This window comes from Euprymna scolopes, chromosome 22 (genome assembly GCF_053919585.1).
Source record: "Euprymna scolopes isolate OS-2025 chromosome 22, ASM5391958v1, whole genome shotgun sequence".
NCBI classification, from domain to species: Eukaryota; Metazoa; Mollusca; class Cephalopoda; order Sepiida; family Sepiolidae; genus Euprymna; species Euprymna scolopes.
This window is the reverse complement of record NC_136503.1, coordinates 91280114-91305292: the sequence shown is the minus strand read 5'-3', so window position 1 is coordinate 91305292 and position 25179 is coordinate 91280114. Positions and strand designations below refer to the sequence as shown.

Genomic DNA, 25179 nt, shown 5'->3' with positions numbered 1-25179 from the left:
AGCCGTTCCATATAAGTTATCAAATTTACCAAATTTTCATTACTAATGGATTACTATATTGTCCAATTTCTACTGTACACTCTGTAATCCTTATAACTCACAGCCCCAGTAAAATTATGACACATTTTTATTTCAAATTTACATTCTGTTGTGAAAAGTTTTGAATAATCTTTCAATGCAGTCTTTCCTCTTTTATTTTTTCTATCCTCTTTTTTAGAGAGCTCACGATTTTTTATAAACTCCTTATGAACTTTTTATACTTTTTTTTGAAGAGCTCCATTTTTCTTTATTAATTTCTTTCTAATCTATCCCATTTTTCATTTTTCTTTTTGGCGTTGAGAGGTTTCGGGTCACCTGATAAAGTCTCTGTGACTGAAACAGATGGCTATTTGTAGCAACCATATGTAATTGTTTACCCCAGATAATATATATATATATATATATATAATATGCCAAGACAAATAAAGTCAGTCATTTAGCTTAGGTTAGGTTGTTTGAATTAGAATAAAGTAAGTTTGCAAAGGCAGTTATAGTTATAAAATTAAAATGACAAAGTCTCGAATTAATCTCTTTCTGCTTTCTATCTCTCTTCTCATTCATACTCTCTTTCTCGTTCCAGCTATGGGTGAAATAGTATTACTAGCTGTGATGATATTGAGTGAATTATAGTATAATAGAGAAAAAGCCCAGGGGAAAGAAATATTAATTGACTCACATTTAGTATGACAAAAATTGTTAAATTTGGAAGAGTCGTGTTAAAAGTACATGGGTACAAAAAATTGATTTCAAGGAGACACTTTTTGACAGTTTGACATTAATGAAATTGCTTTTGTTTTTTTGTTTTTTTTTCAATGTGTTGCTTGACTATTTGCACTAAACCTTCATTGCTGCAGGTGTAACAATCACGCCACTTGATGAAAACACATTCCAAGTTTTTGCAACAAATAAAAATGCAATGGACGAAGCAAAGGAAATGATTGAAGTCTTTCTCACTGAAGAGGTAAGCCTTTTGACAGTGCAACACTTTTCTTTTTATTCTTGCTTTTGTTTTCTTCCAATTTATCAATTGTAAAAGGTTTTTCAGCCTGATGTTAATGTCTTCCAGTTTTCAGAATGTAGAGTATTCATTCCTGCATTTGGCTTTATTGATTAGTTTTCAAAATAACCACCTCCATTGCTCAGTTTTGTCAATATGGCTTACTTCATAAATGCTACCCAGTTAAAATATTACAAGATGCTGAATCTTGTTTGACACAAGGTCATAAATATAGTGCAATACACTGTTAAGTTACACTTAATATTGCAAGTGGATTGAGAAATGATAAGCAAAAAATGTATGACAATGGAGATTAAGGGGGAGTCAGATGGGGTGAAATTAAGATTGGGTGGTGAGGTTTTGTCACCTTTGTGATACCATTGCAGCAAAGGAGGGGGGGGGTTAGTGCAGATGTTCGCAGTTGTAAGAGTTTTCAGTTGATGGAACAAATTAAGGAAATTTCAGCCATTACTAGAGAGCATTATCACTGGAAATAGTCCATCAGGTATTTGTGAATAATGTTAGGATGTATGGAGTAGGGGTTGAGGATATATATATATATATATATATCCTAAACCCCTATTCCTATATATATATATATATATATATAGGAATACGTTTACACACTATATTTTATTTTGAGAAAAATCTTTTTTTACAGCATTCTAGTATCATTCTTCAAATAGACTCAAATTTTTTTTTTCTTTCTATAAAATGATGACGTCTTTGAGAAATACTGGTTTTCTTAGGTTTAAGAGTTCAAATATTCAATTTTTAAGCTTTAATTCTAATTAGAAATTACTTTCTAGCCACCAATGTTTCTACCTTTTTTAGCCAATTAGAGAACACTCTAAAAAGCTTCAAAGTAAACAAAATAACAACAACAGAAAGCCATTAGTTTAGAATTTAGAGTAGAATGGATCAGTTTGGCATGTAACTTTAACATAAAAAAATCCTCCATTTAAGGCTAACTGCTTTTAAAGCAGTTAGCCTAAAAATTATTCTGATTTTTCTCCATGTTGAAAAGTGGTTAAAATAATAAATTATAATTACTTACCCTATCATGAAGTACAAGTCCAATTTGTGATCCCCATCCATAAAATACTCCCTTAATCTTATCTTTAATCCTTAATCAGAGGGACAAACTTCTCTCTAAACCCAAGGAAAACTCCCTTTTCTACCTCTGACACTGGCAACTTCACTCTCAAAAGACTACACATAATTAGCTGTGTTCATAATAAACACTTCATTTTTAAAAACTAAGAGCAAATTTAATTATTGTGGTAAGTTTGCTCAAATGTATTTTTATCATGGTTTCATGGCATTTGCCAGGACATTTTACATATACATAACAAATTTTATATATACATAATAAATTTTACATATACATAACAAATTTTATATATACAGAACAAATTTTACATATATATAACAAATTTTACATATACGTAACAAATTTTATATATAAATAACAAATTTTACATATATATAACAAAGAATACATATACATAACAAATTTTACAAACACATAAAAAATTTCATATATACATAACAAATTTTACATATACATAACAAATTTTACATATATATAACAAATTTTATACATACATAAAAAAGTTTATATATTATACATAACAAATTTTATATATACATCACAAATTTTATATATAAATAACAAATTTTGCATATATATAACAAATTTTACATATACATAACAAATTTTATATATGCGTGAAAAATTTTACATATACATGACAAATTTTATATATACATCACAAATTAATTTTTATTTTTTTATTTCGGACTATTAGTCTCATCTTTATTAGTTGTTGTTTTTGGATCTTTTTTTTTTATTGGTTCACAACGTTTCGGCCAACTTCCTCTGGCCTTCGTCAGGTGATAACCGCGACGGATAGGAACTATTTGATAGAGACGATAGAGTTGATAGAGACGTTGAATCTCTACGGTTCCAGATGAACATTGTCTGAAGATAGCGGTTTCAATCCCACCCAAAGCGTGCCAGAGGTTAATTGGTCAAAAATGTGGTGAGACGACAACAACTACGGATGGCAGTGATGGCTGAGAATGCAGTTAGGAGATTCAAAGTTCCTATCCGTCGCGGTTATCACCTGACGAAGGCCAGAGGAAGTTGGCCGAAACGTTGTGAACCAATAAAAAAAAAAGATCCAAAAACAACAACTAATAAAGATGAGACTAATAGTCCGAAATAAAAAATAAAAATTAACATATAATGCTCATCTCAAAAAATGAATTCCAATTAAGGAATAATATATATATATCACAAATTAAATATATAACACATTTTACATATACATAACAAATTTTATATATACATAACAGATTTTAGATATACATAAAAAATTTTACATATACATGACAAATTTTATATATACATGAAAAATTTATACATAACAAATTTTATATATGCATGAAAAATATTACATATACATAACAAATTTTATATATAAATAACAAATTTTACATACATAACGAATTTTATATATACATAACAAATTTTACATATACATAACCAATTTTATATGTACATAACAAAGTTTATATATACATAAAAAAGTTTACATAACAAGTTTTATACATGCATGAAAGATTTTACATATACATAAAAAATTTGATATATACATAACAAATTTTATATATGTTGTGGTGGCAACCACTTATTTGCATATGCGAATAACATAACACTATAAATGGCAAGCCTGGGTTGGCCTTGATGTGTCTTACTCAAATGCCACCAGAAGTGACGCCGAAGAGCGTACATGTCCTCCCACCAAGACTCTCTGACTCGACACCGTCATTTGTACATATTGTAAATATACCTTTTCTTTAATACACTTATTATTGCGTTGTCTTGTTGTTTGCATCTTCATTGTATTTCCTTACTAATTATTGTTCAACCTTGCAACCACAACAGTTGGCGACGAGATATGAAGCATCAAATATAACAGTTTGACGAAGAACTATTTAAAAAAAAAAAAAAAGTACAACGCAAAGGTTGACCATTTTTTTTAAGGAATGCAAAGTGTTGACGAGCAAACGGATTTTACGCTAAAGAGAAGTTCAACTCAAGTGAAAAAAAAAAAAAACTCTAACGTGGCAAAAGCGACAATTTACGCCGTTTTCTGGGAATCCGACTTGCAAACGAATGTAAAAGTGAATTTTTGTTTTGTCGCTACACGACAAATCTTACTAAAGGACCAACTTGCAAACGAAAAGCGAACTTTGTTCTGTCGCAAAAACAACAGGTCAGACCCGTATTACGAAAAGCAAGGAAGTAACCTACGAAAAAAGTTCACCAGTGGATTCTAATTACTGTTCTCCGTAAATAAAACAACAACTAAAGGACTTTTTAATTAATGTTTTGGTTGACGTCGGTACTAAAAGGAAATACCACAGCTAAAACTAAAATTCAAGGAAAGGATTTTTTTTCTTGAAGTTGTCACTGAATAACGGATAATACAGTAAAACGTCACGGGAAAAAAAAAAGGTAATCTCAATTTAAGAGGTATTTTAATTACTAAAATACTAGAGAAAAAAAAAAAACTCAAAGAACTAAATGTACTGCATACATTTATTCAATTGTGACTCGATTAAAAAAAAACAAAAAAACCCCAAACTTTTATTTTGTGGAAAGAGTTACTTATTAGTAAGTGCCTAAAAACGGAAAGTCAATTCCATTTCGTGATTCCAGATAAACCTGTTTTATTTTTTTTTTGCAGCGTGACTCGCAAAAAGAATATATTATTGCAAGCAGCGATATTATTATTGAAAACAGGAGCTTACAGCAATTTGCTTTTTTGTTGTAACCCAAACCGGTGTATATTGTACATGGTACAATACTTTTTTTTTTTAACTACACACTAAAAAAAACAAAAAAAAAAAACATGGAAGACTTATCAAAAATGTTCATGCAATTTTTACAAGCACAGGCTGAGCGGGATGAACGCAGACAAGCTACACAAAACGAGCTTTTGCAAACACAAATACAGGCACAGGCTGACCGCGAGGAAAAGAGAGAGCACAGATTATTGAAATGGCAGCAGGAACAAGAAGAAAAGCAGAAAATGGCACAATTAAAGTAGAAAAAACTGCAATTGGAACAGGAAGAAAGGCATAAGAAACTACAATTGGAATATGAAGAAAGACAAGATGAACGTTTTGCTAAAACACTGGAACTACTAAAAAGTAATCGAGAAATGTTAATTTCTCCCATACAACTATTTTTAATAGCATGGACACATTTCATTATGTGCCTGAGGAAGAGAAGAATTTTGAAGCATACTACACAAGAAACGAGGATGTTTTTCAACTGGACTGTAAAAATTGGCCAAATAGTCAGAAAGTGAGCCTCTTACTCAGAAAATTGGGTACATTAGAACACAGCAAATTCGTAGATTACATATTACCTAAAAAAACTGCGGAATTAGAGTTCATGGAAGCTGTAAAATTACTAAAAGAATTATTTAATTCAAATATATCTCTTTTTCATAAAAGATGGCTGTGCATGAATCTAAGAAAGATGGACAACCAAGATTATTTGACATACGCATCAGTTGTCAATAAAAACTGCGATAATTTTAAGTTTGCAGAACTAATGGTAGAAGATTTTAAATGTCTAATCTTTGCTCAAGGGTTAGTTTCCATGAAAAATGCAGAAATACGCAGACGAGTGTTGTCTAAGCTGGAATCTGAGCAAGATTTAACCCTCCAGAAACTAGCAGAGGACTGTGAAAGGGCCATTACACTAAAAAAGGATTCCAAAAATATAGAAGAATCCGGAGTGGCATATGTAAGAAAAGTTAGAAAACCATAGGCACCAACCAAGAACTTTACAAAGAAAAGCAATGGAACGGGATATTCCAAAGATAATAACCATAAATATAGTACACAATATAACAAGCCTCTTCCCAGATATAACTGTAAGAGATGTGCAGAAAAGCATTGGGAATCAGATTGTCCTTATAAGAAGAAAAAGTGCTACATTTGTAAGAAGGTGGGACACAAAAGCGATTGCTGCAGATATAAAGATTACACCAGAAAGAGAGTACAGCAAACAAAATCAAATACAAAATTAGACAAAGATCGGCGAAAATACGTAAAAGTGGAAATATTTAAAACATCAATAAAGTTACAACTCGACTCCGGCTCCGATGTATCTATAATAAACCTGAATACGTGGAAAAAGTTGGGAAAACCGGCCATGATGAAAACTAGTAAAGCAGCCCGGACGGTAACTGGTGGTGGTATAAAATTTGAAGGAGAAGTTGTCCTCCCGATAAAATTGAAAGGGATTTCGAAGAAAGTAAAAATATTCGTACTAAAAAATAGTGAAAATCTGTTTGGAATAGATTTAATTGAGAAATTCGGACTATGGGATAAGCCAATCAATACATTCTGTAAAAAATTAGAATGTTCTTCTCCAACAACAGTAAATATAAAAGACGATTTAAAAGAATTATTTCCTGAGGCATTCACGACTAACTTAGGTCGCTGCAATAAATTCAAGGCCTCGTTTGAACTTAAAGAAAACGCCAGCCCAATTTTTAGAAAAAAGCGAAATGTTCCGTTCGCTGGGTTGGAAAAGATTGATAAAGAATTAAATAGATTGGAACAGACGGGAATTCTATCAAAAATAGAACACAGCGAGTGGGCAGCCCCCACCGTATACGTAAAGAAAAAGAATGACGAAGTTAGAGTGTGCGCAGACTTTTCGACCGGGGTCAACTCCCTATTAAAAGATCACCATTACCCCCTACCAAGCCCAGAGGAAATATTCACGAAGTTGAATGGGGGTAATATCTTCTCCAAGATAGACTTGAGCGACGCGTATTTACAAATACCGGTCGAGGAGAATTGCTCAAAAATACTATGCATCAATATGCATAAGGGATTATACAAATACAACCGATTGTCTTTTGGCATCAAAGTAGCGCCTGCCATCTTTCAACAAGCGATGGACACCATGCTAAGTGGTATTGAGTGCACATGTGCATACCTGGACGACATTGTTGTCAGGAGCAAATCCCTAGAAGAACATAAGGAACATTTGAAACAAGTATTTACTCGAATACAAGAATTCGGCTTTAAAGTAAAAGAAAGTAAATGTGACTTTTGTATGAGCGAGATTAAGTATCTTGGACACATAATAAACAAACATGGACGACGTCCAGACCCAGACAGATCTGCGGCAATAAAAAATATGCCAGCACCCGATAATGTAACAACCTTGCAGAGTTTCTTAGGACTCGCAAATTATTACCAATCTTTTATTGAAGGAATGCATAACTTGCGAGCCCCCTTAAATAATCTGCTTAAAAAGGATACACCGTGGAACTGGACGCAAGAATGTCAAACCGCTTTTAACAAAATAAAGAGCGCACTAACATCCGAATTATTCTTAACACACTTTGACACAAACTTAAAAATAGTCGTCGCTAGTGACGCTAGTTCCTACGGCTTAGGAGCATGCATTCAACATATGCCGGATGGGTCTAGAAAACCAATAGAGCACGCTTCGAGAACGCTGATACCAGCCGAAAGGGCATATTCACAAATCGAAAAAGAAGCGTTGAGCATAATCTTTGCCATGACTAAATTTCACTGATATTTATATGGTAGACAATTCATACTTGAAACCGACCATAAACCGTTAGTCACGATCTATGGATCAAAAAAAGGATTGCCGGTATACACCGCAAATAGATTGCTGCGCTGGTGTACAATACTACTTAATTACGATTTCCAGCTACAACATCTAGCATCAAAAAAGATTTACCATGCGGATGGACTGTCAAGACTGATACCACAGAAACACAATCTGGAAGAATCAGTCATTGCAGCAATTCGGACAAATGTTGAAGTAAAAAATATGGTAGCAAACATCATTAAGGAACTACCCGTAACTTTGTCGGACATTAAAAGGGAAGCCGAGAAAGACGAATATATAAAGGACATAAAAGAGAAAATTATAATGGACACAAAGGTGCAGGAAGTTTTCTCCATATGTGACAATGTGTTACTGTACAGCGAGAGAGTGGTAATACCCAAAACATTGCAGAATAGGATGTTAAGAGATTTCCACACAGGATATCCGGGGATAAATCGAATGAAGTCGTTAATGAGAAGCTACGTGTACTGGCGTAACATGGACACTGACATAGCGACAACAATTGATAAATGTAAAGGATGCCAGTTAGCGGCAAAATCTCCACCTATAGTACACAAACCTTGGCCGAAAACCGACCAACCATGGTCGAGAATCCACATGGACTTCGCTGGTCCAGTAGGTGAAAACTATTATTTAATTGTAGTGGATAGTTTCACAAAATGGCCGGAGGTCATGCGTTGCAGGAATCCAACAACGAACAACTCAATAGGGTTCCTACACGAGTTGTTTGCAAGATTTGGTGTACCAGACACACTGGTCACTGACAACGGAACGCAGTTCACATCCGCAGAGTTTAAGGAATTTTGCGACACGTTCCGAGTGAAGCACATCAGGACTCCGCTGTATCATCCAAGGTCGAACGGCCTCGCGGAAAGGTTCGTGGACACGCTAAAACGAGCGTTAAAGAAATCCATTGGAACACCAACAGAAAAAGCTTTGCAACAATTCTTGCAAGCATATAGGATTACACCACATCCTAGTACACCATCAAACATATCACCAGCTGATCTAATGTTTGCCAGAAAGGTAAAATCAGCGTTTGACAAACTATTGCCAAGGCAGGCAATTATCCGAAACACTACACACACGAGAAGAAAGAAATATAACTCGGGAGATCGAGTATATTTTAAGTGCTACAGAAATAACACATCTTACTGGGAATGTGGAGTAGTGGATAAACGCATTGGTGATTGTACATACATGATTAAAGGTCCACAGAATATACATAAAAGGCACCTAAATCAGATAAAAAAACGTCATATCCAAGATGATGATGATACGACAACAGTCGAAGAGGAGGACACCATAGATATCATATACGAATCTTTTAATTTGGAACCGCCTCAAAATGCACCTGAACCCCGAAGATCAGGTAGGAAAAGAAAAGTGAATGAACCATTAATGGTAAACCCAAAAAGAAAAAGATATTGAAATCTGTGTGACTTCAAATCTTGGGAGGGGGATGTTGTGGTGGCAACCACTTATTTGCATATGCGAATAACATAACACTATAAATGGCAAGCCTAGGTTGGCCTTGGTGTGTCATACTCAAATGCCACCAGAAGTGACGCCGAAGAGCGTACATGTCCTCCCACCAAGACTCTCTGACTCGACACCGTCATTTGTACATATTGTAAATATACCTTTTTTTTAATACACTTATTATTGCGTTATCTTGTTGTTTGCATCTTCATTGTATTTCCTTACTAATTATTGTTCAACCTTGCAACCACAACAATATATATAACAAATTTTATATATAAATAACATATTTTACATATACATAACAAATTTTATATATATATAACACATTTTATATAGACATAACAAATTTCTCATATACATAACAAATTTTACATATACATAACAAATTTTTATATACATGAAAGAGTTTACATATACATAAAAAATTTTATATATACATAACAAATTTTATATATATATAACAAATTTTACATATACATAACACATTTTACATAGACATAAAAATTTTTATATATATACATGAAAAAGTTTACATATACATGAAAAAGTTTACATATACATAACAAATTTTATATATGAATAACAAATATTACATATACATAACAAATCTTATATATAAATAACAAATATTACATATAAATAACAAATTTTATATATACATAACAAATATTACATATACATAACAAATTTTATATATAAATAACAAATATTACATATACATAACAAATTTTATATATAAATAACAAAGTTTACATATACATAACAAATATTACATATAAATAACAAATTTTATATATACATAAATTTTATATATACATAACAAATTTTATATATACATAACAAATTTTATATATACATAACAAATTTTATATATACATAACAAATTTTATATATACATTACAAATTTTACATATACATAACAAATTTTATATATATAACAAATTTGATATATGCATGAAAAATTTTACATATACAAATATAGTTAAAGGAAATAATCATGGAAAGGTATATTCTAACATCATTGAAGAGTTGATATTTCCAAATATCTGGGACTTCCACTTTGAAAGTACAAGTTGTGTTATCCTGTTTTTGACAAAGTAAGATAATTGTGATTTCCCCTGAATTGCAACAAGTAACAATTAACTCTTTAATTTTAAAGAACAAAAATGAGTTTCACAGGTATGGTATGGAATTAAAAATCCAAGCTTTGTCTCTTTCTGGTGTGGGCTTCAAGCTAGGTGGACACATCCCCTTTCATAAAAATACTCCCTTAATGTTATCTTTAATCCGCAATCAGAGTGACAAACTTCTCTCCAAACCCGACAAAAACTCTCCTTTCTACCGCTAACACTAAATGTTTACATGGTTGTTGCAATATATTTTATATGTAATGCTGAAAGTCGGGAGATTCTATTTATAAACTCTACCGACAGGAATTGATGAATCAAATCGAACCCCATTCTGCTATCAACCAATAAGAAACCAGAATCACTTCATAAAAATTGAATCTTTTAGCATTCCAGCACATAAGTTTTTCGCGTCAACACGAGAAGGATCTTTTGCTCTTTGCTTGCAAAATTATAAAGTTCAGGAGCTGCATAGAACAATCATCCACTGAAAATTCTTCATCTCCAGGACTTGTACAGAATAGCTACCCATCGGAAACTCTTCTGAAATAAAACATGCTTCCAATTCAAGAATGGTTTTCACAACTGTGGTGCATTTATGGTCAAAGTTGGTTTTCCTGGGTTACAACTAACATTTACAGATAAATATTCAACCATGGCCGTTTTAATGTTTACAGCATTTTCTTGGTGGTTGCAGCATTCATTTAAAGAATAGTTGCCAGACAATATCAAAGTAAGTTGTGTTTACTTAATAACTCAACAATCTCTTTCATCTTTTTGTTTCATCTTTTCAGAAATATAGACCAGAATATCTCATGTTAATAATTATTTTTAGATTTCACACTAGCTATATTTTTTTTACACTTTTCACCAGCTTCCTATGTTTATGTTTAAGTAAAGTATGCTGCAGATTGAGCCGCCCTCCATATTTTATGGACTCTTTTTAAGATAGCTGGCCTGTCTCACATATCAGAAGCCGCATGTCTTCTTTTGATGTTTTCAAAAATAGAAGATACAATTTCACTTGCATAGTTATTTTCTAGTATCACATCAAGATTCTAAATGTGAGTGTATTGCGGATGGATGCGATGAGAAATGAAAAAAATATTGACTGGAATGATTATCCATTTTTAAATATTGATAACAAAGCTAATTTGTTTTTTGGTTTTTTAATTATAGAAGTAAATGATGACAGCGATGGAAATCGATGTTAGCTGAGTGTATGAGATTCTGTGACAGCATTTCAGATGAAGTTATTAGGTGTGAAAAATATGAAAATTAAAGATAGCAAGTAATTAATATGCAAAGAATAATTTACGTTTAAATCAACCAATTAAATTAGCTTTATTTCGATAAAAAGATAAAATCTAATTTCAGTTTATAAGTCCATGGTGGATTAATGCAAATCATATGTGCATTGGTGGATTAATGAAAATCATATCTGCATTGGTGGATTAAATACAAATCATATGTGCATTGGTGGATTAATGAAAATCATATCTGCATTGGGGGATTAAATGCAAATCATATGTGCATTGGGGGATTAAATGTAAATCATATGTGCATTGGTGGATTAAATGTAAATCATATGTGCATTGGTGGATTAATGACAATCATATGTGCATTGGTGGTAAATGCAAATAATAAGTGCATTGGTGGTAAATGTAAATCATATGTGCATTGGTGGATAAATGACAATCATATGTGCATTGGTGGTAAATGCAAATAATAAGTGCATTGGTGGTAAATGTAAATCATATCTGCATTGGTGGATTAAATGTAAATCATATGTGCATTGGTGGATTAATGACAATCATATGTGCATTGGTGGTAAATGCAAATAATAAGTGCATTGGTGGTAAATGTAAATCATATGTGCATTGGTGGATTAAATGCAAATCATATGTGCATTGGTGGATTAATGACAATCATATGTGCATTCGTGGTAAATGCAAATAATAAGTGCATTGGTGGTAAATGTAAATCATATGTGCATTGGTGGATAAATTACAATCATATGTGCATTGGTGGTAAATGCAAATAATAAGTGCATTGGTGGTAAATGTAAATCATATGTGCATTGGTGGATGAAATGTAAATCATATGTGCATTGGTGGATTAATGACAATCATATGTGCATTGGTGGTAAATGCAAATAATAAGTGCATTGGTGGTAAATGTAAATCATATGTGCATTGGTGGATGAAATGTAAATCATATCTGCATTGGTGGATTAAATGCAAATCATATGTGCATTGGTGGATTAATGACAATCATATGTGCATTGGTGGTAAATGCAAATAATAAGTGCATTGGTGGTAAATGTAAATCATATGTGCATTGGTGGATTAAATGTAAATCATATGTGCATTGGTGGATTAATGACAATCATATGTGCATTGGTGGTAAATGCAAATAATAAGTGCATTGGTGGTAAATGTAAATCATATGTGCATTGCTGGATTAAATGTAAATCATATGTGCATTGGTGGATTAATGACAATCATATGTGCATTGGTGGTAAATGCAAATAATAAGTGCATTGGTGGTAAATGTAAATCATATGTGCGTTGGTGGATTAAATACAAATCATATGTGCATTGGTGGATTAATGAAAATCATATCTGCATTGGTGGATTAAATGCAAATCATATGTGCATTGGTGGATTAATGAAATCATATGTGCATTGGTGGTAAATGCAAATAATAAGTGCATTGGTGGTAAATGCAAATCATATGTGCATTGGTGGATTAAATACAAATTATATGTGCATTGGTGGATTAAATGCAAATCATATGTGCATTGGTGGATTAAATGTAAATCATATGTGCATTGGTGGATTAATGACAATCATATGTGCATTGGTGGTAAATGCAAATAATAAGTGCATTGGTGGTAAATGTAAATCATATGTGCATTGGTGGATTAAATGCAAATCATATGTGCATTGGTGGATTAATGACAATCATATGTGCATTGGTGGTAAATGCAAATCATATGTGCATTGGTGGTAAATGTAAATCATATGTGCATTGGTGGATTAAATGCAAATCATATGTGCATTGGTGGTAAATGAAAATCATATGTGCATTGGTGGATTAAATGAAAATCAGATGTGCATTGGTTGATTAAATGCAAATCATATGTGCATTGGTGGATTAAATGAAAATCATGTGCATTGGTGGATTAAATGCAAATCATATGTGCATTGGTGTATTACTGCAAATCATATGTGCATTGGTGGATTAAATGAAAATCATATCTGCATTGGTGGTAAATGCAAATCATATGTGCATTGGTGGATTAAATGCAAATCATATGTGCATTGGTGGATTAAATGAAAATCATATGTGCATTGGTGGATTAAATGCAAATCATATGTGCATTGGTGTATTACTGCAAATCATATGTGCATTGGTGGATTAAATGCAAATCATATGTGCATTGGTGGATTAAATGTAAATCATATGTGCATTGGTGGATTAAATACAAATCATATGTGCATTGGTGGATTAATGACAATCATATGTGCATTGGTGGTAAATGCAAATCATATGTGCATTGGTGGATTAAATGTAAATCATATGTGCATTGGTGGATTAAATGTAAATCATATGTGCATTGGTGGATTAATGACAATCATATGTGCATTGGTGGTAAATGCAAATAATAACTGCATTGGTGGTAAATGTAAATCATATGTGCATTGGTGGATTAAATGCAAATCATATGTGCATTGGTGGATTAATGACAATCATATGTGCATTCGTGGTAAATGAAAATAATAAGTGCATTGGTGGTAAATGTAAATCATATGTGCATTGGTGGATAAATGACAATCATATGTGCATTGGTGGTAAATGCAAATAATAAGTGCATTGGTGGTAAATGTAAATCATATGTGCATTGGTGGATTAAATGAAAATCATATGTGCATTGGTGGATTAAATGAAAATCATATGTGCATTGGTGGATTAAATGAAAATCATATGTGCATTGGTGGATTAATGACAATCATATGTGCATTGGTGGTAAATGTAAATCATATGTGCATTGGTGGATTAAATGAAAATCATATCTGCATTGGTGGATTAAATGCAAATCATATGTGCATTGGTGGTAAATGCAAATCATATGTGCATTGGTGGTAAATGCAAATCATATGTGCATTGGTGGTAAATGCAAATCATATGTGCATTGGTGGTAAATGCAAATCATATGTGCATTGGTGGATTAAATGCAAATCATATGTGCATTGGTGGATTAAATGAAAATCATATGTGCATCGGTGGATTAAATGCAAATCATATGTGCATCAGTGGATTAAATGCAAATCATATGTGCATCAGTGGATTAAATGCAAATCATATGTGCATTGGTGTATTACTGCAAATCATATGTGCATTGGTGGATTAAATGCAAATCATATGTGCATCGGTGGATTAAATGCAAATCATATGTGCCTTGGTGGATTAAATGCAAATCATATGTGCATTGGTGTATTACTGCAAATCATATGTGCATTGGTGGATTAAATGCAAATCATATGTGCATTGGTGGATTAAATGTAAATCATATGTGCATTGGTGGATTAAATGTAAATCATATGTGCATTGGTGGATTAAATGCAAATCATATGTGCATCGGTGGATTAAATTCAAATCATATGTGCATTGGTGGATTAAATGTAAATCATATGTGCCTTGGTGGATTAAATGCAAATCATATGTGCATTGGTGGATTAAATGCAAATCATATGTGCCTTGGTGGATTAAATGCAAATCATATGTGCCTTGGTGGATTAAATGCAAATCATATGTGCATTGGTTGATTACTGCAAATCATATGTGCATTGGTGGATTAAATGAAAATCATATGTGCATTGGTGGATTAAATGCAAATCATATGTGCATTGCTGGTAAATGAAAATCTCTTCATCTTGGAGATATGCATCCTTAGTTCTCATGAAGTTTTTGGAGTAATGTTTTCAAATCATCCATTGTCATATTTTCTTACATCAAACATCTCCATCAAAATGATTATGCTGAGAATAATCCTGTATTCCGTATGACTTGCAGATTATTTGCAGGTCAAAAGAGGTATGTTACAAAACATTAACACTAAAGTAATGGAGGAGACTGTTCGGGAGCTTAATATTTCCCACATTAAAAACCAATGTTGTGTTCCATTTGAAATCCATCCATATTCTCTCCTGATGACCCGATATTATCTGTAAGATTCAATACATCCACAAAACATGATTCTATATAAGTTTACAAGTGAATAAACTAAGAAATGCAATGAAATACCTTCCAAAAAACAATAAACAGCAGTCTATATATGTAAAAAAAAGATTTAAAACAATTAAAATAAGGAAGGCCCTATAAAGGCGCGTTTTCTCTCTTGAGAACTGACATCAACTTTATCCAAAATGAATTACTTCACAAATGAAAACAGTTAATAAACAAAATTATATACAAGCTTATAAGCTGTTTCTTTCAAAACACATCTTCTGTTGTTCGCTTGCTTCATGGCAAGTTTCTGCTTCTGTTCTGGTAGTAATTTTTATCCCTTGGAAGATAAGTAATAAGGACTTACAAAAACTGATCGTTCACATCTGATAAGATGACTGTATACTACTAACACTACTACTACTCTAGATATTATTGTCTTGCACATCAGAAGTTGTGATCATTTATTTGTTTTCCATTAAAACAGAGGAAAATATAACCGGGTATGACATCACAAAATGATATGATGTTGTCCATTAAAAGTGAGAAATGGAGTATAACCTTGCAGAGTATATGACGTCACTTATTAAACTTGAGAGAGAGAGAGAGAGAGAGAGAGAGAGAGAGAGAGAGAGAGAGAGAGAGAGAGAGAATATTATCTACAAGATCATTGATATAGTAGAGTAACAGTGTTGGACTTAGATCCCTAAGGGACAGCACTGTTGATAGGGATAGAGGATAGGAAGAAACAATTTAGAATTATTCGCAAGCTTCTATCAAAAAGAAAAAAAACTAACAATGTAAAGAATTCTACCACTGGAATTTGTACAGAATAAATGCTATACTCTATTAAACGCCTTTAAATGACAAGTGCAATGCCCGTATTCACTCCTGAATTATCCTTTAACTGACAGATTCAGTTATTCACAACAATTAAAAGATTAGCAGTTAAATGATAACCATGGAAGCAATACTGAACATCACTAAAGAAACACAAATTTTCTAGGAAATGAGCAAGTTTGCTTTTTACTAACTTTTTAACAACTTTCCTAATAACAGAGGAAAATAACATGATGATACCTAGTCAGGTCAGATCGATCAAATTGCAGCAAACCCCGTAATTGATCGTGTCTCCAACAACTGCTGTCACAAAAAAGCCATGGACAAGCACTTACAATGTTAAGAAAGCCACACTTACTATTTATTAGCTGTACCTACCTGTCATTGCCCAGAATGCAATTATCTTAGTTTTTAAGTTTTAGAAAATAAATTAAAATTTTAATGAAAGAATTATTATATTTTATAATTAAATGCTTAGCTAAATGTGGTTCGTATTATCAGCAGGCTGAGTTAGATTAAGTAATTTTTAACAATAAATTGTAGCAAAGTACATTTTATTTGCTAGCTTAAAGTTCTTTGAAAATTCAGCAAGATATTTATAGGATTATTATTATATGTATAAATATATGCATACACATATATTTATACATATAATAATAAGATTTTTCTATCTAAGCAAAGAATTCCTAATTTTTCTGAAGAATATACATGAAAAGAGATGGTATTGACATAATAATTGTTTATTTCTGCATAATGCAACAGATCTGTAAAAAATGTACCAAAATTTTATGCTGGAGGATCTGCTTTGCATGAAAAAGAAATATTTGTATCTTGGAATGTATTCTTTATATATATATATATATATATATATATATATATATACTAGCATTTCAGCCCGGCGTTGTCCAGGTATTTGGAGGTGTGTTGAGCAAAACAAAAATAATAATAATAATAAGTGATAGTAGGAAGGCAGGCTCTCAAACCCATACTGCAAAGGAGGAAAAGAACAGGGATAAAACATGATGTCTTTTGCTGTTACGACCACCACCAAACCGGAAGCGACTTAGGTTTTAATTAAGGCTAGACAATCGAAAGGAGAGGATGACTTTCAAAAATATCGGCGAAAAAAGCGATGCCCCCTGTAGAAAAGTGCCCAGTTGAAGGTGAAGATGTTAATGTTTTTAGCCAGTTTTTTGATATTTGTCATCTGAAAGGTCGAACTTCAAAACGATACTGATCTTGTGAAAATCCATCGCCTCTGTCGAAAGTTTTAGACATACATGCAAACATATATACATTTATATATTGGTAACTAAAAATTTTCGACCTAAACCAATTAAAAAGCTTGCCCTATCTCTGAATACCCTTTATGTAAAATTTCAAAAAAAATTTCAGAAATTGTCTGAGTAATTTGGTAGAGACCGCAGAGGTCAAATTTTTTTTAAACTTTGACCCCTATGATGACCCCTTAAAATTTATTGTTTTGGGCTGAAATCAAGTTATTAAGTTAGATCCATGTCCAAGGAACCTATATCTAAAATTTCAAGTGTTTAGACCCAAAATTGGTGGAGGAGTTTGGTAGAGTTTTCAAAGGTCAAATCGTTGAACTTTGACCCGTTCGCAGCCAAATTTCTGGTCGAAAACTGATTACAAAGATTTTCTTAAGTTTCAGTACTCTGTATATCAAATTTCGAGTCCATAGACTGAAAATTGACAGAGTTATTGCGTAGGGAAATGTACACAGATACACAGATGGACACACACACAGACACGTTCACTTTTATAGATATACTAGCATTTCAGCCCGGCGTTGCCCGGGTGTTTGGATGTGTATGTTGAGCAAAACAAAAAAGTGGTACTGGTAAGGCAGGCTCAAACCAGTACTATGAAGGAGGAAAAGAACTTTAAAAAACCTGCCGTCTTTGCTGTTACGATCAAAGCCAAACCGGAAGTGACATAGGTTTAAATTAAGGCTATACAATCGAACGGAGAGGATAACTTAAAAAAATATTGGCGAAAAAAAGCCCCCCCCCCTGTTAAAAGTGCCCAGTTGAAGGTGAAGATATTAATGTTTTTTGCCAATTTTTCGATATTTGTCGTCTGAAAGGTTGAATTTCAAAACAATACTGATCTTGGTAAAATCCGTCGCCTCTGTCGAAAGTTTTAGGCAGACATGCAAACATACATACATGCATTTATATATTGGTAACTAAAAATTTTCAACCTAAACCGATTAAAAAGCTTTTCCTATCTCTGAATACCCTTTATGTAAAATTTCAAATGTTTAGACCAGAAATTGTCTGAGTAATTTGGTAGAGACCACAGAGGTCAAATTTAAAAAAACATTTGACCCCTATTCTGACCGCTTAATATTTATTGTTTGGGGTTCAAATCAAGTTATTAAGTTAGATCCATGTCCAAGGAACCTATATCTAAAATTTCAACCTAGACCCAAAATTGTCAGAGGAGTTTGGTAGAGTTTTCAAAGGTCAAATCGTTGAACTTTGACCCCTTAACACCCAAATTTCTGGCTGAAAACCTATCACAAAGATTTTCCCACATCTCAGTACCCTGTATATCAAATTTCGAGTCTGTAGACTGAAAATTGGCAGAGGAAAATGTACACACACACGCAGACACGTTCACTTTTATAGATATATAGATATTTAATGGTTTCCTTTTTCTTTTTCATTTCGATACTTTTTTGTGACCAAGAGTGGAGGTCCGCTTGAAATATAAAAAATAACAATAAAAATATTAAATACAAAAAGTAACATCGTTTTTCATGCTTCAAACCTCTAACCTCATAACCTCTAAATCACTTTCCTGGAAGCATACATGGACTTTTAACATTATATATATATGAATGGAAATGTATAAAAAAGAATACGAAAAGTATAAAAGCTTATAACTTTTCTTTATTCATTTTCAATTGGTTACGTGCAGGAATGCAAAATAATATTATGAAAAAAAAAAAAAAAATATATATATATATAAACATTTCTGTTCAAAGAAAACCAAGTTGCTAGTTCAACATGACAAATTCTTTTTTATACTGATGAACCAGCATTTACTAAAAATAAAGGGTTTTTTCCACAAGATTTGCAAGTTATTTTTATATTAATCGTCTCCATAATACCAAAGAGGAAAAAACTTGCATTCTTAATACTTTTTCAACAATCTATATATGAATAAAATATATTCCTGTGATTTTGGATCTGGAGAAAAGCTCTGATTTAGAGTTCCTGGAGTAAACGACAATGCTGGTTCTAGAATTGTTTGTTCTACATATGCCTCTTGGCGATTGCCACCTCTCTTAGTTCATCTATTTCTTTCCATTGATTTTGGTCCCCCAATTTTAGAGAGGGACCTATGTTTTCAATGGTGTCCATGCATCCGTTAGTCTAGACGATTGCCAGATAACCGCCCATTTGTTTTTCCTGAAATTTAGCCACAAATTGTATTTCATTAAATAGATGAGGAAAGTAAAAAAATTTTTTTTACAAAAATTCCCGTTGCGCCCCCAGAGGCTCAAAAGAGTTCAAAAATGCCCCAAATTGGCCAAAAATTACACATTTTAGCCCATAACTTTTGATACATCAATAGATTTTTTTGAAACTTGGCCAAAATGTAGATCCCATTGTTCAGTATGGGTGACACTGGCAAAATTCTGGTTCGCGACTCCAGGGACTTTTAGTGCTAAAAATGCCTCTTTTTGTGGCTCTTTTTTTCATATTTCTCAACAAAAACTTGATATGTATAACTATGTAGTGCTTTTTTACGGTGGTAAACTCAAATATACATGTGTTAAAGCCTTGAACTGCACCGTTATCAATTTACACTGGGATTCGGAATCCCCAGGGGCTCAAAAGAGGTAAAAAATGCCCCAAAATTGTCTAAAATGATACATTTTGCCCCATAGTGTTTGATCCATCTGTTAAATTTTCCTGAAACTAGACCAAACTGTGGAGGCCATTATTCTTAATATAAATTCAGTATGGGTGACCCTGGCAAAATTCTGGTTCACATTCTTCTGGGACTTTTAGGGCTAAAAACACTTGCCTTTTTGGAGCTCTTTTCTCATATTACTCAAGAACTTGATATGTATGTCTAAATAGTAGTTTTCCATGGTGTTGGATTCAAATATACATGTCTTAAGGGATGAAACTGCATCGTTTGTCCATTATAACTGGGATTTAGTGTTCCCAGGAGTTCCAAAAGGGTCACCAATGCCCCCAAATTGCAAAAACATGACACTTTTTACTCCATAACTTTTGTCCAATCCATTAGATTTTTCTGAAACTTGGCAAAAATGTGAAGGCAATGTTGGCCCTTCACACTTATCAAATTAATCATTTCTTCATTTTTTGTGGCATCATCTCACATGCAGCACCAGAAAGGAACCACGCATGCACAGCTTGTTGCATTTGGTATTTATTCCGTGGGACAGGAAGATAGATTTTAATGACTTAACCATATAGTATTACTGCAAATGACATATCAAGGTATTGGATAGGCATGTTGCATGGGTTAATAATATAGTATTACAGCTAAAGACATATCAAGGTATTGGATAGGCATGTTGCAATGGGCTAATAATATAGTATAACAGCTAGAGACATATCAAGGTATTGGATAGGCATGTTGAAATGCGTTAATAATATAGTATTACAGCTAGAGACATATCAAGGTATTGGATAGGCATGTTGCAATGGGTTAATAATATAGTATTACTGCTAGAGACATATCAAGGTATTGGATAGGCATGTTGCAATGGGTTAATAATATAGTATTACAGCTGGAGACATATCAAGGTATTGGATAGGCATGGTGCAATGGGCTAATAATATAGTATTACAGCTAGAGACATATCAAGGTATTGGATAGGCATGTTGCAATGGGTTAATAATATAGTATTACAGCTGGAGACATATCAAGGTATTGGATAGGCATGGTGCAATGGGCTAATAATATAGTATTACAGCTAAAGACATATCAAGGTATTGGATAGGCATGGTGCAATGGGCTAATAATATAGTATTACAGCTAGAGACATATCAAGGTATTGGATAGGCATGGTGCAATGGGCTAATAATATAGTATTACAGCTAGAGACATATCAAGGTATTGGATAGGCATGTTACAATGGGTTAATAATATAGTATTACAGCTAAAGACATATCAAGGTATTCGATAGGCATGTTGCAATGGGTTAATAATATAGTATAACAGCTAAAGACATATCAAGGTATTCGATAGGCATGTTGCAATGGGCTAATAATATAGTATAACAGCTAGAGACATATCAAGGTATTGGATAGGCATGGTGCAATGGGCTAATAATATAGTATTACAGCTAGAGACATATCAAGGTATTGGATAGGCATGGTGCAATGGGCTAATAATATAGTATTACAGCTAGAGACATATCAAGGTATTGGATAGGCATGGTGCAATGGGCTAATAATATAGTATTACAGCTAGAGACATATCAAGGTATTGGATAGGCATGTTGCAATGGGCTAATAATATAGTATAACAGCTAGAGACATATCAAGGTATTGGATAGGCATGTTGCAATGGGTTAATAATATAGTATTACAGCTAATGATATATAAAGGTATTGGATAGGCATGGTGCAATGGGCTAATAATATAGTATTACAGCTAGAGACATATCAAGGTATTGGATAGGCATGTTGCAATGGGCTAATAATATAGTATTACAGCTAGAGACATATCAAGGTATTGGATAGGCATGGTGCAATGGGCTAATAATATAGTATTACAGCTAGAGACATATCAAGGTATTGGATAGGCATGTTGCAATGGGTTAATAATATAGTATAACAGCTAGAGACATATCAAGGTATTGGATAGGCATGGTGCAATGGGTTAATAATATAGTATTACAGCTAGAGACATATCAAGGTATTGGATAGGCATGTTGCAATGGGTTAATAATATAGTATTACAGCTAGAGACATATCAAGGTATTGGATAGGCATGTTGCAATGGGTTAATAATATAGTATTACAGCTAGAGACATATCAAGGTATTGGATAGGCATGGTGCAATGGGCTAATAATATAGTATTACAGCTAGAGACATATCAAGGTATTGGATAGGCATGTTGCAATGGGCTAATAATATAGTATAACAGCTAGAGACATATCAAGGTATTGGATAGGCATGTTGCAATGGGTTAATAATATAGTATTACAGCTAATGATATATAAAGGTATTGGATAGGCATGGTGCAATGGGCTAATAATATAGTATTACAGCTAGAGACATATCAAGGTATTGGATAGGCATGTTGCAATGGGCTAATAATATAGTATAACAGCTAGAGACATATCAAGGTATTGGATAGGCATGGTGCAATGGGCTAATAATATAGTATTACAGCTAGAGACATATCAAGGTATTGGATAGGCATGTTGCAATGGGTTAATAATATAGTATAACAGCTAGAGACATATCAAGGTATTGGATAGGCATGTTGCAATGGGTCAATAATATAGTATAACAGCTAGAGACATATCAAGGTATTGGATAGGCATGGTGCAATGGGCTAATAATATAGTATAACAGCTAGAGACATATCAAGGTATTGGATAGGCATGGTGCAATGGGCTAATAATATAGTATTACAGCTAGAGACATATCAAGGTATTGGATAGGCATGGGGCAATGGGCTAATAATATAGTATTACAGCTAGAGACATATCAAGGTATTGGATAGGCATGGTGCAATGGGTTAATAATATAGTATTACAGCTAGAGACATATCAAGGTATTGGATAGGCATGTTGCAATGGGTTAATAATATAGTATTACAGCTAATGATATTTAAAGGTATTGGATAGGCATGGTGCAATGGGCTAATAATATAGTATTACAGCTAGAGACATATCAAGGTATTGGATAGGCATGTTGCATGGGTTAATAATATAGTATTACAGCTAAAGACATATCAAGGTATTGGATAGGCATGTTGCAATGGGCTAATAATATAGTATAACAGCTAGAGACATATCAAGGTATTGGATAGGCATGTTGCAATGGGCTAATAATATAGTATTACAGCTAGAGACATATCAAGGTATTGGATAAGCATGTTGCAATGGGCTAATAATATAGTATAACAGCTAGAGACATATCAAGGTATTGGATAGGCATGTTGCAATGGGTTAATAATATAGTATTACAGCTAATGATATATAAAGGTATTGGATAGGCATGGTGCAATGGGCTAATAATATAGTATTACAGCTAGAGACATATCAAGGTATTGGATAGGCATGTTGCATGGGTAAATAATATAGTATTACAGCTAAAGACATATCAAGGTATTGGATAGGCATGTTGCAATGGGTTAATAATATAGTATAACAGCTAGAGACATATCAAGGTATTGGATAGGCATGTTGAAATGCGTTAATAATATAGTATTACAGCTAGAGACATATCAAGGTATTGGATAGGCATGTTGCAATGGGTTAATAATATAGTATTACTGCTAGAGACATATCAAGGTATTGGATAGGCATGTTGCAATGGGTTAATAATATAGTATTACAGCTGGAGACATATCAAGGTATTGGATAGGCATGGTGCAATGGGCTAATAATATAGTATTACAGCTAGAGACATATCAAGGTATTGGATAGGCATGGTGCAATGGGCTAATAATATAGTATTACAGCTAGAGACATATCAAGGTATTGGATAGGCATGGTGCAATGGGCTAATAATATAGTATTACAGCTAGAGACATATCCAGGTATTGGATAGGCATGGTGCAATGGGCTAATAATATAGTATTACAGCTAGAGACATATCAAGGTATTGGATAGGCATGGTGCAATGGGCTAATAATATAGTATTACAGCTAGAGACATATCAAGGTATTGGATAGGCATGTTGCAATGGGATAATAATATAGTATAACAGCTAGAGACATATCAAGGTATTGGATAGGCATGTTGCAATGGGTTAATAATATAGTATTACAGCTAATGATATATAAAGGTATTGGATAGGCATGGTGCAATGGGCTAATAATATAGTATTACAGCTAGAGACATATCAAGGTATTGGATAAGCATGGTGCAATGGGTTAATAATATAGTATTACAGCTAGAGACATATCAAGGTATTGGATAGGCATGTTGCAATGGGTTAATAATATAGTATTACAGCTGGAGACATATCAAGGTATTGGATAGGCATGGTGCAATGGGCTAATAATATAGTATTACAGCTAGAGACATATACAGGTATTGGATAGGCATGTTGCAATGGGTTAATAATATAGTATAACAGCTGGAGACATATCAAGGTATTGGATAGGCATGGTGCAATGGGCTTATAATATAGTATAACAGCTAGAGACATATCAAGGTATTGGATAGGCATGGTGCAATGGGCTAATAATATAGTATTACAGCTAGAGACATATCAAGGTATTGGATAGGCATGGTGCAATGGGCTAATAATATAGTATTACAGCTAGAGACATATCAAGGTATTGGATAGGCATGGTGCAATGGGTTAATAATATAGTATTACAGCTAGAGACATATCAAGGTATTGGATAGGCATGTTGCAATGGGTTAATAATATAGTATTACAGCTAGAGACATATCAAGGTATTGGATAGGCATGTTGCAATGGGTTAATAATATAGTATTACAGCTAGAGACATATCAAGGTATTGGATAGGCATGGTGCAATGGGCTAATAATA

General features: G+C 33.1%; 1 protein-coding gene across 1 annotated transcript in view; it reads left to right on the top strand.

The window, feature by feature from the left end:
• The window catches only part of LOC145243541 (polyribonucleotide nucleotidyltransferase 1, mitochondrial-like), a 1193685-nt gene that overhangs the window by 924806 nt on the left and 243700 nt on the right, over positions 1-25179 (top strand). Inside the window, exon 23 of the mRNA XM_080106520.1 lies at positions 894-1000. Within this exon, the coding sequence (XP_079962646.1) occupies positions 894-1000 (107 nt within the window). The remainder of the gene's footprint in view (positions 1-893; positions 1001-25179) is intronic.